We start from the raw sequence: 15869 nt of genomic DNA, 5'->3' as shown, positions 1-15869 counted from the left end.
GCTGAAGTTGCAAAACTCCAATTCTACTGTTATTTTTGCCAGTCTTTTTTATTAGAGACAATAAAACTGCAGATGCTGGAATCCAGGGTAGACAAACAAGAGGCTGGGAAAGCATAGCAAACCAGGCAGCATCAGGAGGTTAAGAACTCAACTTTTCAGGTGTAACCCTTCTTCAGGAAGGGGGTAGGTAGAAGGGGAGCTACAGGTAAAAGGGGAGGGGGGAGGCAGGCAGGTTGGTAAGGTGGGGATAGGTGAAGATTGGTAGAGGGTACGACCTGGTTTGTCAATGAGAGGAATGCATTGGTAGGTGGCTAAGAGAAATGGAAGGGAAGGGGAGGGGCTGGATAGGGAGTTGGGATGAGAATGTGTATTGGGTATGAGCAAGTAAAGGTTTTGAGTTTTATGAAATGAGAGGTTCAGCTGAGCATGATGCAGATCAGATAAGTGGGAGGCAACTTGACAACAGGGGGATAGGAAGTTAATACTTTCGTTAATTTGTTCACTGTTAGAGTTAGATAAACAAATTTATCACTTGTTGATTTTAGAGTGAGTGTCAGGGATTTATTTTATTTAACCACTAGAAGTTGCTGAAGAACAGGTCACAGCACTTTTCACTTTTTTTTTTACAGATTATAGTGTGAGGCGCTCATCTTTGGGTGTTTAGATTTTAGTTTTCAAGAGAGGGGTCATCCTCCACTTTATAACACTTGTCACCGCCATTACAAAAAGGTCACCTGTTTAACAACATTTTTAGAAAATTTATCTTAACAACAAAGATTTTAAGAAAGCACAAGCCCCAAATTGCGCTCTCATTTCTGTAGTAACCAGTTATAGATGTGAGTTCGCAGGATCCCATCAGATTCAAGAATCACGTTCTGCAATTATGCAGTGTAAGCATTCTAGCTTTTCATTGCTAAAAGTCAATGAATGCAAAATGCAATCATTTAAAGTAAAAGGTTAAAGTATTGGTCAGAGTTATTTGTAAACTTCTGGGAATTTACGTTTTCACTGAAATTTGTGACTAAGTTGAACTTCTGAGTTCCGTCAAGCCCTGATATCCAACCTGGAGAAACAGATCCAAAGTTGGCAATTTGTTATTCAAACAGATGCACATTACTGCATGATATATATCAGAAATCTATTGGGGGGGGTGGAAGTGGTGGCAGTGAAGAAGTAAATGATCGGAGTCTATGAAATACAGTCAACTGGTGATTTGGAAGCCCACCGAAACAGGTCTTGCACACTTTCAGAGCCAGTTTGTAGGGTTTAACATTCCAATCCTCTAATGGTGAGCAAATTAACTAAACTATTAACAAATAGAATAAATCCCTTCTAACTACTGACTATTCCTGAAAATAAAACAAGATTCTACTGGTATGCTGTTCCAATAAATACAAGTCTAACTTATATCAAAAACATAGAATTTAATCTTCAAATTACAATTAGGTTACATGTCTTCCAAAGCATTCTGTGCCTTCTTCTCTTGAGTCTTCTCTCAGGAGTGCCTCTTCCGCCAATTCTTCATTTTTGGTACCGTTATTATTTAGATGCTGCTTTCTCTAATACATAGGAGAAAGTGAGGACTGCAGATGCTGGAGATCAGAGCTGAAAATGTGTTGCTGGAAAAGCGCAGCAGGTCAGGCAGCATCCAAGGAACAGGAGAATTGACGTTTTGGGCATAAGCCCTTCTTCAGGAATGAAGAAGCCCTCCTCTAATACATAGATGACTGAGAAACCAATGATTAACTTTCAAGAGCTGAGGGCCATTAGCTCTGGCGGGTGGCAGCTAGCTCTGGAGTCTCAGTCCCACTATCCCTTTTGTAGAATCTTAAAATCCCTACAGTGTGGAATGAGGCCCTTCAGCCCAACAAGTTCACACTGATCCTCAAAGAATAACCCACCCAGACCCATTCTCCTACCCTATATTTACCCCTGACTAATGCACCTAACCTACACATCCCTGAACATTCTGGGCAATTTAGCATGGCCTATTCACCTAACCGGCACATTTTTAGATTGTGGGAGGAAACTGGAACACCCAAGGAACAAAGAACATTACAGCGCAGGGACAGGCCCTTCAGCCCTCCAAATCTGCACCGATCCATATCGTCTATCGAAACCTACTGTGTATTTTTTAAGGATTTGTATCTCTTTCCTCCCCGCCCATTCATGTATCTGTCTAGATACATCTTAAATAATACTATCGTTCCTGCCCGCACAACATTCGCTGGCAAAGCATTCCAGGTACCCACCATCCTCTACATAAAGAGTTTTCCTCCTAGAATTCCCCTAAACGTTTCCCCTCTCACTTTGAACTCATTATCCCTAGTAATTGAGTCCTCCATTCTAGGAGGACGTTTCTTGCTATTCACCCTGTCTACAACTCTCATGATTTTGTAAGCTTCAATCACGTCTCCCCTCAACCACCTCCTTTCAAATGAAAATAATCCTAATCTACTCAACCTGACCTCATAGCTGGTATCCTCCATACCAGGGAACATCCTGGTGAACCTCCTCTGCACCCTCTCCAAAACATCCACATCCTTTTGGTAATGTGACGACCAGAACTGTACGCAGTATTCCAAATGTGGCCTAACCAAGCCATATACAACTATAACATGACCTGCCAACACCCGTCCGATGAAGGAAAGCATGCCGTATGCCGCCTTGACCACTCTACTGACCTGCATTGCTGCTTTCAAGGAAAAATGGACCAGAACACCCAGATCTCTCTGTACATCAGTTTTCACCAGGACTTTTCCATTTACTGTAAAGTTCGTTCTGGAATTGCATCTTCCAAAATGCATCACCTCTCATTTGTCCGCATGAATCCATCTGCCATTTCTCTGTCCAACTTTCCAATCTAGCTATATTCTGCTGTATTCTCACAGTCCCCTTCACTATCTGCTGCTCCACCAGTCTTAGTGTCATCTGCAAACTTGCTAATGAGGCAACCTACACCTTCCTCAAAATCATTTATGTATATCACAAACAACAATGGTCCCAGTATGAATCCCTGTAGGACACCACTGGTCACAGATCACCATTTTGAGACGCTCTCTCACACTACTACTCTCTGTCTCCTGTTCCTAACCAGTTCTTTATTCATCTAGCTCGAACACCCTGGACCCCATGCGACTTCACCTTCTTCATCAGCCTACCATAGGGAACCTTATTAAATGCCTTACTAAAGTCCATGTATACGACATCTACATGCCTTCTCTCATCACTCAACTTTGTCACCTCTTCAAAGAATTCTATTAGGTTTGTAAGACATGACCTTCTCTCCACAAAACCATGCTGCCTATCACTGATGAGCCATTTTCTTTCAAATGGGTATATATCCTATCCTTAGTATCTTCTCCAGTAGCTTCCCTACCACTGATGTCAGGCTCTCAGGTCTGTAATTACCTGGGTTATCCCTGCTACCTTCTTAAACGAAGGGACAACGTTAGCAATTTTCCACTCTGGGACCTCTCCCATTTCCAAAGATACTGCAAAGGTATCCGTTAAAGCCGCAGCTATTTCCTCTCTTGCTTCCCTCAGTAACCTGGGATAGATCCCATCTGGTCCTATGGACTTGTCCACCTTAAGGCCTTTGAGAATACACAACGCTTCCTCCCTCCTTATGCTGACTTGACCTAGAGTAATCAAAGATCTATCCCTAACCTCAACATCTGCATGTTCCTCTCCTCAGTGAATACTGATGCAAAGTACTCATTAAGAATCTCACCCGTTTTCTCTGGCTCCATGCATATCTTTCCTCCTTGGTCCTTAAGTGGGCCAACCCTTTCCCTCGTTATCCTCTTGCTCATTATAGATGAATAAAAGGCCTCGGGGTTTTCCTTAACCCTGCTCGCTAAGGATTTCTCAGGACCTCTTTTAGCCTTCTCAATTCCTCATTTCAGATTGGTCCTATATTCCCGATGTTCTTCCAAAGCTTCACCTGACTTCAGTTGTTCAGACCTTATATAACACATCCTTTTTCCTCTAAGCTAGTCTCACAATTTTACCTCTCATCCATGGTTCCCTAATCTTGCCATTTCTATCCCTCATTTTCACAGGAACATATCTCACCTAAACTCTAATCAACCGCTTTTTAAAAGCCTCCCACATATTGAATGTGAATTTCCCTTCAAACAACTGTTCCCAATCAACATTCCCCAGCTCAGCCAAATTTTGGTATAGTTGGCCTTCCCCCAATTTTGTACTCTTCCTTTAGGGCCACTCTTGTTTTTGTTCATGAGTAAACTAAACCTTATGGAATTATGATCACTATTCCCAAAGTAATCCCCCACTGAAACTTCAAACACCTGGCCGGGCCCATTTCCTAACCTCAGGCCTAGTATGTTGGGCTACCTACACACTGTTCTGGAAAACCATACTGGATGCTCCTTTCAAATTCTGCTCCATCCATTCCTTTCTCACTCGGTGAAACCCAGTCCAAGTTGGGAAAATTTAACATCTCCTATCACCACCACCCTGTTGCTTCTACATCTTTCAGTGATCTCTCTACATATTTGTACCTCTATCTCACGTTCACTGTTGGGAGGCCTGCAATACAGCCCCAACATTATTACCCCACCCTTGCTATTTCTGAGCTCTGCCCACTTTGCCCCACTGCTTGAGTCTCTCATGGTGCCCTCCTTCAGCACAGCTGTGATATTCTCTCTGAGCAGTAATGCAACTCCTCCATCCCTTTTATCTCCCTCTCTTTCCTGCCTGAAGCATCGATATCCTGGGCCGTTTAGTTGCCAATCATGCCCTTCCCTCAACCAAGTCTCAGTAATTGCAATAACATCATACTCCCAGGTACTAATCCAAGACCTAAGTTCATCTGCCTTACCTACTATTTGCATTAAAACAAATGCACCTCAGACCACCAGTCCTTCTGCATTCATCTGCTGCCTCCTGCCTACTCTTCCCCTTAGTTACGCTGACTTCATTATCTAGTTCCTTCTATGCTTTAATTACTACCTCCTACCTGTCCACTAACCACCTCATTTGGTTCCCATACCCCTGCCACATTAGTTTAAAGTCGAGAGTTTTGGAAAAGTACAGCAGGTCAGGCAGCATCTGAGGAGCAGGAAATCGACGTTTCGGGCAAAAGCCCTTCATCAGGAATGACTCTAATCTCCAGCATCTGCAGCCCTCACTTTTGCCACATTAGTTGAAACTCTCCCCAACAGCATTAGCAAAAGCATCCCCAAGGACGTTGGTTCCAGTCTGGCCCAAGTGTAGACCATCCAATTTGTAGTTGTCACACCTCCCCCCAGAACTGGTCCAATGTTCCAAATCTCTGAACCCTGCCCTCCTGCAACATCTCTCAAGCCATGCATTCAGCCTGAATATTCTGTCATTCCTACTCTGACTTGCACGTGGCACTGGTAGCAATCCTGAGATTATTACCTCTGAGGTCCCACTTTCTAATTTGGTTCCTAACTCCCTAAATTCTTTGTATAGGCCCTCATCCCATTTTTTGCCTATATCATTGGTGCCTACATGCACTACCACAACTGGCTGTTCACCCTCCCCCTTGAGAATTTTCTGCAGTCAATCTGAGACATTCCTGACCCATGCACCTGGGAGGCAACATACCATTTGTTTTCGACCACTGAACCACCTATCTACTCCCCTTACAATTGAATCCCCTATGACTGTAGCCCTTCCACTCTTTCGCGCCCTTCTGTACAGCAGAGCCAGCCTTGGTGGCTACTGCTGTCTTTCCTGGTGAGTCATCTCCTCCAACAGTACCCAAAACAGTATTCCAGCTTTGGATGGAGATGACAGCAGGGGACACCTGCACTGCCTTCCTGTTCCTTCTCTGCCTTTTGGTCACCCATTCTCTTTCTCCCTCAGCAATCCTAATCTATGATGTGACCAATTCACTAAACGTGTTATTCACGACACCCTCAGCATCGCATATGCTCCAAAGTGAGTCCATCTGCAGCTGCAGAGCCGTCATGTGGTCTAACAGGAGCTGCAACTGGACACACTTTTTGCAAATGAAGGACCCAGGGACATCAACCATGTCCCTGAGCTCTCACATTGAGCAAGAGGAGCATAACACGGTTTTGAGATCTCCTGCCACTTTTAATCTTAAGCTTTACCTCAGTTGAGACTAAAGTTACAAAAAAGAAGTTTTTTTTTAAACTTACCAAAATGCTTACCGGAACATACCACAGAGTAAGAGGAGGAGGGTGGGTGGTAGTGTCTCGGGTCCAGCCACTGCCTGAACATATCAGCTTTTTAAACGGTTTGTTTACCTTCCTGGCAGCCCCCTGGTCCTCGTTCTCTCCACTTTCGCTGCAATTAAAAGGAAACCCACACAAACACAGGGCAAATGTGCAAACTCCACACAGACAGTCACCCTGAGGCTGGAATCGAACCCGAGTCCCTGGCGCTATGAGGCAGCAGTGCTAACCACTGAGCCCCATGCCACTTCTTTTCTGATGACATAATAATATTTCTTACATATGATTAGTCCAATGTTGTCAAAACCATCAGATTTAAATTAGGTTTTTGGTATCTAAGTGCCTGGTTCAAATTGATTGCCTAAATTCAAAGCCTGTTGCCTTGGAAGAAAATGCAGCTGAGACTGCTAACTGCATGGCCTTTCGATACAAATATTTCAGTTCAAGCTCTCTATGTACTGGCAAACTAACGCTGCTGCTTAGATATGCATTTATTAACATCTCTAAGCATACAAAAAAATGCCATCTTTTACAAAGGACCACACAATGCTTTCCCCATTTTACAATTTTACAAACACCAAATTCTAGCTTCCTGTCTCTCAATCTACAACTACTCTACCCAACTTTGCAATGCAAGCTGTTAGGAGTGGGGAGCTTTCTAACTGTTTTATCCTTCCTGCTCCACTGTAATTTGTTGACGGAGGCTAATTTTAGCATGTCTGCACAATACAAACCAGAGATGAACTTGATCAAGATTCCATATTGTAAACTGAACAGTGTATTTAACAATTGAGAAACTGGACTAGCAAGCAAACGTACTGGTACAGACGTCTTAGATCATTTTCAATGGAGAATGTGAAGCAATGTCTAGGTGACATAGATGTAGGAGCATAGCTTACAAAGAAGGAAACTTGTGATGAGAATATTTAATTGCCAAATCTTTCGTCATATCAACGGAGGCACTCCTGCCTCCTCTCAGGAATTAATGACTATGAGATGGACAGAGAGTTCTTGTTTCCAGTCTGATTTTTTTTCCCCCAAAGTGAATTTTATTTCCGCAAATGTGGTTCTGTTCTTGATTTGTTAATTATACTGAAATGTGATCCCTTCATTGACAGTCAGGATATGTTGCCTCACTGCTCACGGCTTGAACCTTTCCAGCCTTGTTGCATTACAGCATCAGCAATTTTCTTCTGATGCTAAGGAAAAGTTACATCCTTCTCTTAGGACTTCCGACTGAATGAGAAGGTGGAAAATTGTTAAAAATTTGAAGAAAAATGTGTGGGAATTCACAGTAGATCTAATGGATCAAGTAAAGACAAACCCAAGGTTAACAACTCTGGTGCAGATTCTTTGTCCGAACGGATTTTCCTTCAACACGTTTTCATTCATATTGTCTCAGGTCATACATATATTTAAGAATAGATTCCTTTTGAATCCTCCCAACAATGGCCTAGTGATTGCCAGCACTGGCTGGGTAATGGTATCAGAGGTTCTGAGATTAAATTCTTTGTTAATGCTGGTCTTAACAGAAGAAGCATCAAGGTTGGATGAAGGTAACAATTAATATGCCAAGTCTCTTTCTCCAGATTGGCAGGAAAGGAGAAATATTGGCTGCGATAGCAAGTGAATGGAAAATATTAATCCTTTATTGCACCAGTTGACTATGTAACTAGGTTGCTTGAAACAATTAAAGCCAAAACATGGGGTCTTACGAAGAGTTATAGAAGCCTGAGGCTTTAATCCAATTGCAGATTTTATGTTTAATCAGGGCATGTGCATGCACCTCCTAACTCCTTCCACAACCCAAACCCAGGTCAATCAAAACCTGAAGCACTGTCAAGTCTATCTTCCTTGCAGTTATACTTTATTTTCTATTGTGTCCTGCTTATTTTCTATGGGTCTGCAGGATTGGAAAAGACAGTCTTTCGTGCACTTACCTTGTGGATGACGGACCCTGAAAGCTGAGCTCCCAAATCTACCCGTATCAGGTGTATGCATTAGTGGGAAGGTGCATCATATTATAGATTTCCCACTCATCTTGTTGCTGATAAAGACACAGGTTTGGTCACCTTAATTGGCTTAGAACCATCACCGAAATCAGTTTTGTTCCTGGATGCAAGAAGTTTTTTTTTTCTCTCTGGGTTCTCCAGGCATAAGATTAAACCAACTTGATGTGAATTTCTTGCATTTTTTTCTCAAATTACTCCAGAGTTAACCATAGCCCATGATCTCATAACACAGCAATCAGATCGACTTTATCAAAGTCATCTTCTAACGTATTTTAAAAAATTTGCATCTGCTCATTGCTTAAGTGTTTTTCGTTTTTATTTTATCCCATTTATTGTCAAATATCTTAAAGCATTTTGCAGCGTAATATTAATGTTTTTAGCAAAGAACCACACAAGATAATATTGGACTATGTCTAAAACTTTGATCCACAGTTTTAGGCAATATCTTAAAAGAGGAGGAATAGATGCAGAGATTTAAGGAAGGAATTCGAGAGCTTGGGGCCTGTGAAGCAAAAGGCTTGGTGCCAATGATGGAATGACGGGAAAAGGGGCCATGGAAGAGGCCCAAATTGGAGAAGTGCAAAGATCCAAGGAGTGTAGCCATGAACGGATTTTAAAGCAATGATAAAACTCTTAAAATTGAGCTGTTAATCAACTAGAAAATACGTGCGCAGTTTTGTTTTTAAGATCAAACTAGACAATAGAAGAGACAAAACTAAACTGTTAGTTTTTCCGTGGGGTTCTCAAGCAGCCTGCCATTGAGGTCTGTTCAGGAACAAAACTCTGTGCAGAATCTGCGTTTTTCTTTACTGAGGCTTTGAAGAGCGTTCCAGAAATGTGTAAACTTTGAAAAGTTGTCAATATAAATCATGAAATGGATCCAAGAAAAACAATTTCTTAACATTGCCAGTGTTTCCTGTATTCTGCCAGTGTTTTGTTTTTTTTAAAATGTTCTTTGAGCAGAAGTCTCCGGTCAACAACCTAATCTCCACTTCCATTGAATGGGCTTAATGTTCTCCAGTGTCCCTGATAATCGCAGTACCTACTATATTTCAGACAAATGACTGATACCATCGGTGGATACATAGCATAACCATTTGGTTATTTAGTTTCCTTTCTTCAGAAGATGAATTGCTGTGTAGTATATTGTAGAATTGCGGATTTGGTCTTTGTTTTGATGAGGCATAATAAAATCATTTTAAAGTAGCATTCTGTCTCACAAGGACTCAGTGGCACTGAATAATATCTTGGTTTTCTTCTGAATCTGCTCTGTTATAGCTGTTTGTCTTCACAAACTCTCGTTTTTACTTTCGCTTTCCTGACTTCCATCGAACTTTCTGATGCTCTCACCTTGCAGGTTCCTGTCTCTAATGTCTGTAGTGATTAGAACCAGGGCCACATGGATCTCATTGACGAAGATTCTAGATTGTTCCAGGTTAACAATCCCAATCAGGGAGCTCTGGCTGACAGATATAGACAGGAGATTCGAACAGTCTCTTCAGTCTTGGCATTGTCTTTGAGCTGGCTGATCAGAGCCCATGTTCAGTGCAGATGTAAATAAAGGGTGACTTGGTGATGGGATACCAGTTTCTGTGTAGTTGTTTTAGGTTCAAATTATTCTTATGTAAATCCATCTGCTTCTAGGTTAAATCGTGGTAGATATAAATATGGCAAAGTTTCATGGTAAGTTGCATTTGGGTGTCAGCTACAGGTCATTCTACTATAACCTGCATTTCATCAACACAAACTTGCTCTAAAGCGAAAGAGGAATTGGGAATGCTGTTTCTACAGTGTGAACATATTAGATGTGTGTTGGCTTGAACGTGATTACATTGCTAACACTTGAAGCGCTGTTTCTAAAGTGCCAGGTCTCATGGAACTAAGGCCTGAGCCTATGGGTTCCAGAGTTGGTCTCCCTTATTGCTTGTATATAGTTCTGGGTATGTTAAAGCTTGTTAACGTTCTCTTGCTTGAATATTGATCTGAACTTACTGAAGTGTGCACATGCTCAACCTACAGAGGTTGATAACATGTCTGAGTACATCTCTGAAGAGGTGATGATACAGGGCTTCACCTATATATCTGGTGTACCACGGTGATGTAATGGACAAGAATGCACAATTGTCTCTGATGATTCTTTGACTTTTTTTTTTTAATTTTCCTGTCCACAGCATTGTTACCATTTGTCATATTGACGCTAAAGGCTAAACCAAATATGCAAGGATTTTATTGTGATGACGACAGCATAAAATATCCGTATAAAAAGGATACCATTTCACACTGGCTGATGGCAGCAGTTCTTATTCCAGTCTCCATCATCATTGTAAGTGACTGCATTTGCTACTTGTGATAAATTCCACTGGAGTGCATTCTTTTATACAAATCAGTAATAAATTCTTGCCTGAAAATATTTGAAAATCTGGCAGCTACTCCCTATAGCTCAGTGGTGATAAGCATCAGTTCAAATACAATAGAACTGTATTGTTAGATGTACTTTTACTTGAAAAATAGAGTGAAAAGTTTTATAAGTTGCCCAACCATGATGCCTCCATCAATGACAGAGGTCATACATACGATAGTAATAAAAAAAAAGTAAAACATTGGTATGGAACTTGATGAGGTGGACCAGAAGGTGTTGAATTCAGACTAGAGGAATGCTATGTTAATTAAACCTTGGTCACAGGTCACTGCAGCATTGCATTTGGCCATTGTCATGTCTGGGCTAGGGAAGTGAAAATAAATTTGACAACAGTTTTGCTTCTGTTCACTGTCTGGTGACTCCAGCTGGATGTGCCCTTACAATACAATAATGAGACAATCTCATTCTAGGCTCTGCCTTTAAGAGTTGTTTTATTTTGTTTCCATAGGATGTGAGCATCATTGACGAAACAAACTGTTTTTCTCATCCCTTACTGCTTTTGAACTGAGCATCTTGATGGGCTATTTCAGAGGGCAGTTAAAAGCCAAGTAGATTGCTATTGGTCAGACCAAGTAAGGGTGACAGATTTCCATCGCTAAAGGACATAAGTGGATATGAATGAAAGGCATCATTAATTGATCATGATACATGGAATTTGGGAAAAGTATGCTGATTTTTTTGAATTGTATACAATTTGGCCAATCTTTTGTAATCAATAAAAAGGATGATGAGCCAACTGCTGTTGAGAACAACACTCAACACAATTCAACAAAAGAAAGACCATCGATGTTGACTGTTGGCTGGTAATTTATTTTTGGCTCCATCTTCTCCCCTCTGCTTTTCAAGAATGAACTTAGTTTGCTTTAGGAAAATTCCACCATCCGCTTCTGCCCTCTGATACATGGCCCAATTGGCTGTTATTCATGTGGCATTCTTGTAATGAGTGGTAGCAATTTATTCACTGGGGTTTAGAGTTAGGGGGCAGGTGGGTGAACGTTTCGAGTCAGGACCAAGCTTTACCTGGACAGCAGTCACTAGTGATAATGCTATCCCTGGTTGCTTTAACTTCTCCCAAGCTCAGAATCACCTTGTGCACTCCTGTCACTTTGCTGGCCGTGATCAGTATTGGTTGAGTGAGGGAGTCGATGTTTCAGATTGAGACCCTCCTGATGAAAGGTCCCGACCTGAAATTTTGACTCCTCTGCTACTCTAATGCTGCTTGATCTGTTTAGCTTTTTCCGGCTCCACACTTTATTGACTCTGACTTTCAAGCATCTGCAGTCTTCATTATCTCCAAGTAGAATCAGGGAGCCATCCCATTGAATGGATCAAGTTGGTGAGATATTGTGGAACCTCTAGTCAGTGATTTTCATATTCTGTTAATGTTGAATTGTTTTCAGGCTGTTGGACCCTGAAAGCTCACATCTTGCAATACTGTAAAAGTCGAGTCCCTCAGTGTATCTCATTTGTTTGTTTTCTTTATCTAGGTTGCTGTTGGAGAAGCATTTATGGTTCACTTAAAACTATTGTATTCAAGATCTGAATTCAATAACTATCTGGCTGCCTTGTACAAGGTGGTGGGAACCTTCGTGTTTGGGGCTTCATTGAGCCTGTCATTGACTTACATTGCAAAATACACCGTTGGACGTCTTCGGCCAAACTTTTTGGCATTGTGTAAACTGAATATGTCATCGGTGAACTGCTCACAGTACGTCCAGTCATACAGTTGCACAGGGCCAGCTGCAGATGTCACAGAGGCAAGGTATGTAGCTCATCAATATGTAAGCCACAGTAAAACTTTACTCCATCCATAACCAAACAAAAAAAGGAAATAGTTTTGATTTTTACCAAATGCTGAACCTTGAGTTAACATTTCAGCAATAGCAGAAGAATTGCCAGCCTTTTGTTGGGTGTATAGTAGTAGATTATAAATGAATTCACATACATCAGCTAAAATGGTGACTATCCTTTCCACTCAGGAAATAATTGAAAACTTTCTTATTTTAGAAATGAAATATTCAGCTATTTTTGATGTACATATGGTAATTGTGATCACCAAGTTCACTGAATTAAAAGTATTCTTCCAACCTCCTCCTCCTGGGGTACTGGTCACTTCCATTAACCTTTTCATAGAACTAACATTCAGCCAATAATAGACAAGGTCTTTTCCCTGTGGTGGGGGAGTCCAGCACTAGAGGGCTTGGGTTTAGGGTGAGAGGGGAAAGATTTAAAAGGGACGTAAAGGGGCAGTTCTTTTACGCATAGGGTGGTATGTGTATGGGATGAGCTGCCAAAAGGAGTGGTGGAGGTTGATACAATTACAATATTTAAAAGGCATCTGGATGGGTATATGAATAGGAAGGGTTTAGAGGGATATGGGCCAAAAGCTAGTAAGTGGGACTGGATTGATTTTAGGATATCTGGTCGGCATGTGTGAGTTGGACCGAAGGGTCTGTTTCCATGTTGTATGAGTTCGTCCACATCAAAATGGACTAAGTCTCAGAACACAATAGTACTTGCAATTCAAATTAGGAATCTTTGGAACCTGCATTTGTCACGGATCTCATGGAACTCTCTTTTTTAAGTTCCACAATTGATATTGAATTCCAATTCCAACACACGTTCAGGGGCAATTACGAAAGGAAAAAGAAACTTGCTTAATATTTTTAAGTTAAAAACCAAAAGAACCACGGATCCTGTAAATCAGAGAAAAATAGAAATTGCTGGAAAAGCTCAGCAGGTCGGGCAGCATCTGTGGAGAGAAATCAGAGTTAACATTTTTCAGTTCCAATGACTCGACCCGAAATGTTAACACTGATTCTCTCCACAGATGCTGCCAGACCTGCTGAGCTTTTCCAGCAATTTCTATTTTTAATATTTAAGTTGTTGGGTGTTTTAAAGATAGTGGCAATTCTTTTTTATTAAACAACACCAATTTGCCTTAAGAAAATATTGGCAATGCTGTAATGTATTGTCCGAGTTCTGGTCCATTATAAAATAAACAGTTTGTTAATGTCTTTTGACTTGTTTCTGCTGTTGTTGTCAATTTGCATTTTGAATATGAGCTGATTATATTTCTTTGCCTGAACGGCTATGAATACTGTAAATGATAGTTCTCACTGCCTTTGGCAAGTATGATCAGGAAAAATGGACAATGTTATTTTGCCAACATATTAATTCTGTGAACTGAGACCAGTTCCATTTTTTCTTCACCTGTTCACTTCTACCTCTGCAACTTTAATAGCTGTCAGTGCATCCTTCTGTTCGGAAATACAGCTGGTTAACTTTAACCCTATGCTTATTTGCCAAATCAAACTGGCTGTCATAATCAGCATAGTTTTGGAACAGCGTGTATGGAAAGAACAATGATTACTTTCCTTGAAGTGAATCCATTACATTTTCATACTGGGCTCAATTATTCCATAATCCATGATGTTGAAATGGTGATGCAATTTGCTCTTTATGGGCAGTTTTGTCTGTAAATACTGGATCAGTGATTTAGTGGCTAAATTCTAGATCTCTGTAGGCCCAGGAGTCTCCAATCCAGTCCACAGTGTGTACTTTTTTTAATTACCTGGGTCAGTTATATGTCTGACAAATGCACACAATTTCTTTACCAATTTTAAGAGTCTCCAAACAAAGCTGCTGAGGAATTGATTCAAGTGGAGTTTCTGTTTTCAGCTTTGAAATGCGTCCCCAAAGGTTCTTGTCTGGCGCCAGAATGAACAAGGTTTGGGATGTTCGTCATTCTGCAGCACAACCCCACCTTCAAAACTAGGGGTATCGGTGGAATTTAAGCAGCTACGACTTAAGAAAAGCAGCAGAATTAGGCTACTTGGCCTATCAAATCTGCTGTTCTGGCTCTGAAGGCCCAAATAGAGTTTCCGTTTCTGTTTGGAAATTGGCTTTCAGGATTGTCTGAAATAAATTGGGAAGAAAACCTCTGTCCTTAGAGTGTTGGCCTCCTGGTTCCATTACTGAACCAGTCTGGTTATCTATTAACATTGTCTTCGAGGCCTGTACACCTGCCCGCTCCTCATTTTAGATTGCAGAGAGTAAGACATGGCTCCTGAGCTTCCATTGGTGGGGACATTGTCTTGCAACCATCAGAGAATCTTATCCCTCCTAGGCTTTTTCCCCCACCCTCCTGCCAGCTGTCTTCCTGCTCATCCCATTAGGCTGAGCCCTGGAATTGAGATGCTTCTTCTTGTATCTAGCCTTAACACCAAGAATGTACAAGGTTTGAACTTCTTTATTATGCGGGCAGCTACCTTCAACCTGATGATGCATCTTGTACACCTTCAGCCTACCTGATGCTTTAAACACTGGAAGCACGGTGTCACATTTCAAGCTTATTCATCACCAATTACTCAATCGAAGTTCGATTTGATGCACTTCAATAATTAAGACATTCTGGCTTTCTCACAAACACAATTTAAGACATTTCCTCAGTGGTTTGTCAGTGTCGAAGAAAAATCAAGAGCTGAAACGTTGTCTCTGGTTCTCTCTCCACAGATGCTGCTGGATGTGTTGAGTTTTTCCAGCACCTTTTATTTTTATTTTAGATATCCTACATCCACTGTCCTTTGGTTTGATTCTCAGTGCCACATGAGCTAAGAATTTAGATGGTGGCCATAAGTAACCTTGTTTATTTTTCATTTCCACCAAGTTCAATTTTAAAATAAAGCAGCCGCAAAACTTTAGTATTGAAGCAAAACATGTAATTTCTCAATTCAATACATTACAGGAGTAGGCCTTCCACCCACCAAGCCTACACTGATTCCTAATCCCTATTTAGACCCGCTATTTATTGTCCATGTGCAGTTTCTATCCCTCTGTTCACCTCCTGTTCATGTGTCTCTTAAGATATGCCTTAAACATTACTAATGTGCCTGTTTCTGCCACTTGCACTGGCAGTGTGTCTGTGTGAAAAATTTTCCTTCCCCTAAACTTTCCCCCTCTCACATTACCTCTACCTCTATGCCATCTTGTAGTTGACCATCCACCCTGGGGAAAAAGCCTCTAACTATCCACCCTCTCGTAATTTTGTCGACCTCTATCAGGTTGCCCCTCAGCCTCTGTCTTTCCACTGTGAAAACAATCCAAGTTTATCCAAACTTTCCTCATAACTAAAACTCTCTAGACCAGGCAACATCCTAGTAAACCTTCTCTGCACCCTCTCCAAAGTATGCACATCCTCTGGTAGTATGGTGACCAGAATGCGTGCAATTTTCCAAATTTTGC

General features: G+C 41.3%; 1 protein-coding gene across 3 annotated transcripts in view; it reads left to right on the top strand.

Annotated features, from left to right (window-relative positions):
- LOC122565378 (phospholipid phosphatase 2-like) overlaps positions 1-15869 on the top strand; it is a 102984-nt gene that overhangs the window by 60085 nt on the left and 27030 nt on the right. For all 3 annotated transcript variants that reach the window (XM_043721292.2, XM_043721294.2, XM_043721293.2), the window contains exons 3-4: positions 10378-10529; positions 12113-12387. In XM_043721292.2, coding sequence (XP_043577227.1) covers positions 10378-10529; positions 12113-12387 — 427 coding nt within the window. The remainder of the gene's footprint in view (positions 1-10377; positions 10530-12112; positions 12388-15869) is intronic.

Source organism: Chiloscyllium plagiosum, unplaced genomic scaffold, assembly GCF_037043375.1.
Source record: "Chiloscyllium plagiosum isolate Xiang-an unplaced genomic scaffold, Cpla_swu_hap1 HiC_scaffold_28, whole genome shotgun sequence".
In the NCBI taxonomy this organism is placed as follows: Eukaryota; Metazoa; Chordata; class Chondrichthyes; order Orectolobiformes; family Hemiscylliidae; genus Chiloscyllium; species Chiloscyllium plagiosum.
This window is presented reverse-complemented; position numbering and strand designations above follow the sequence as displayed.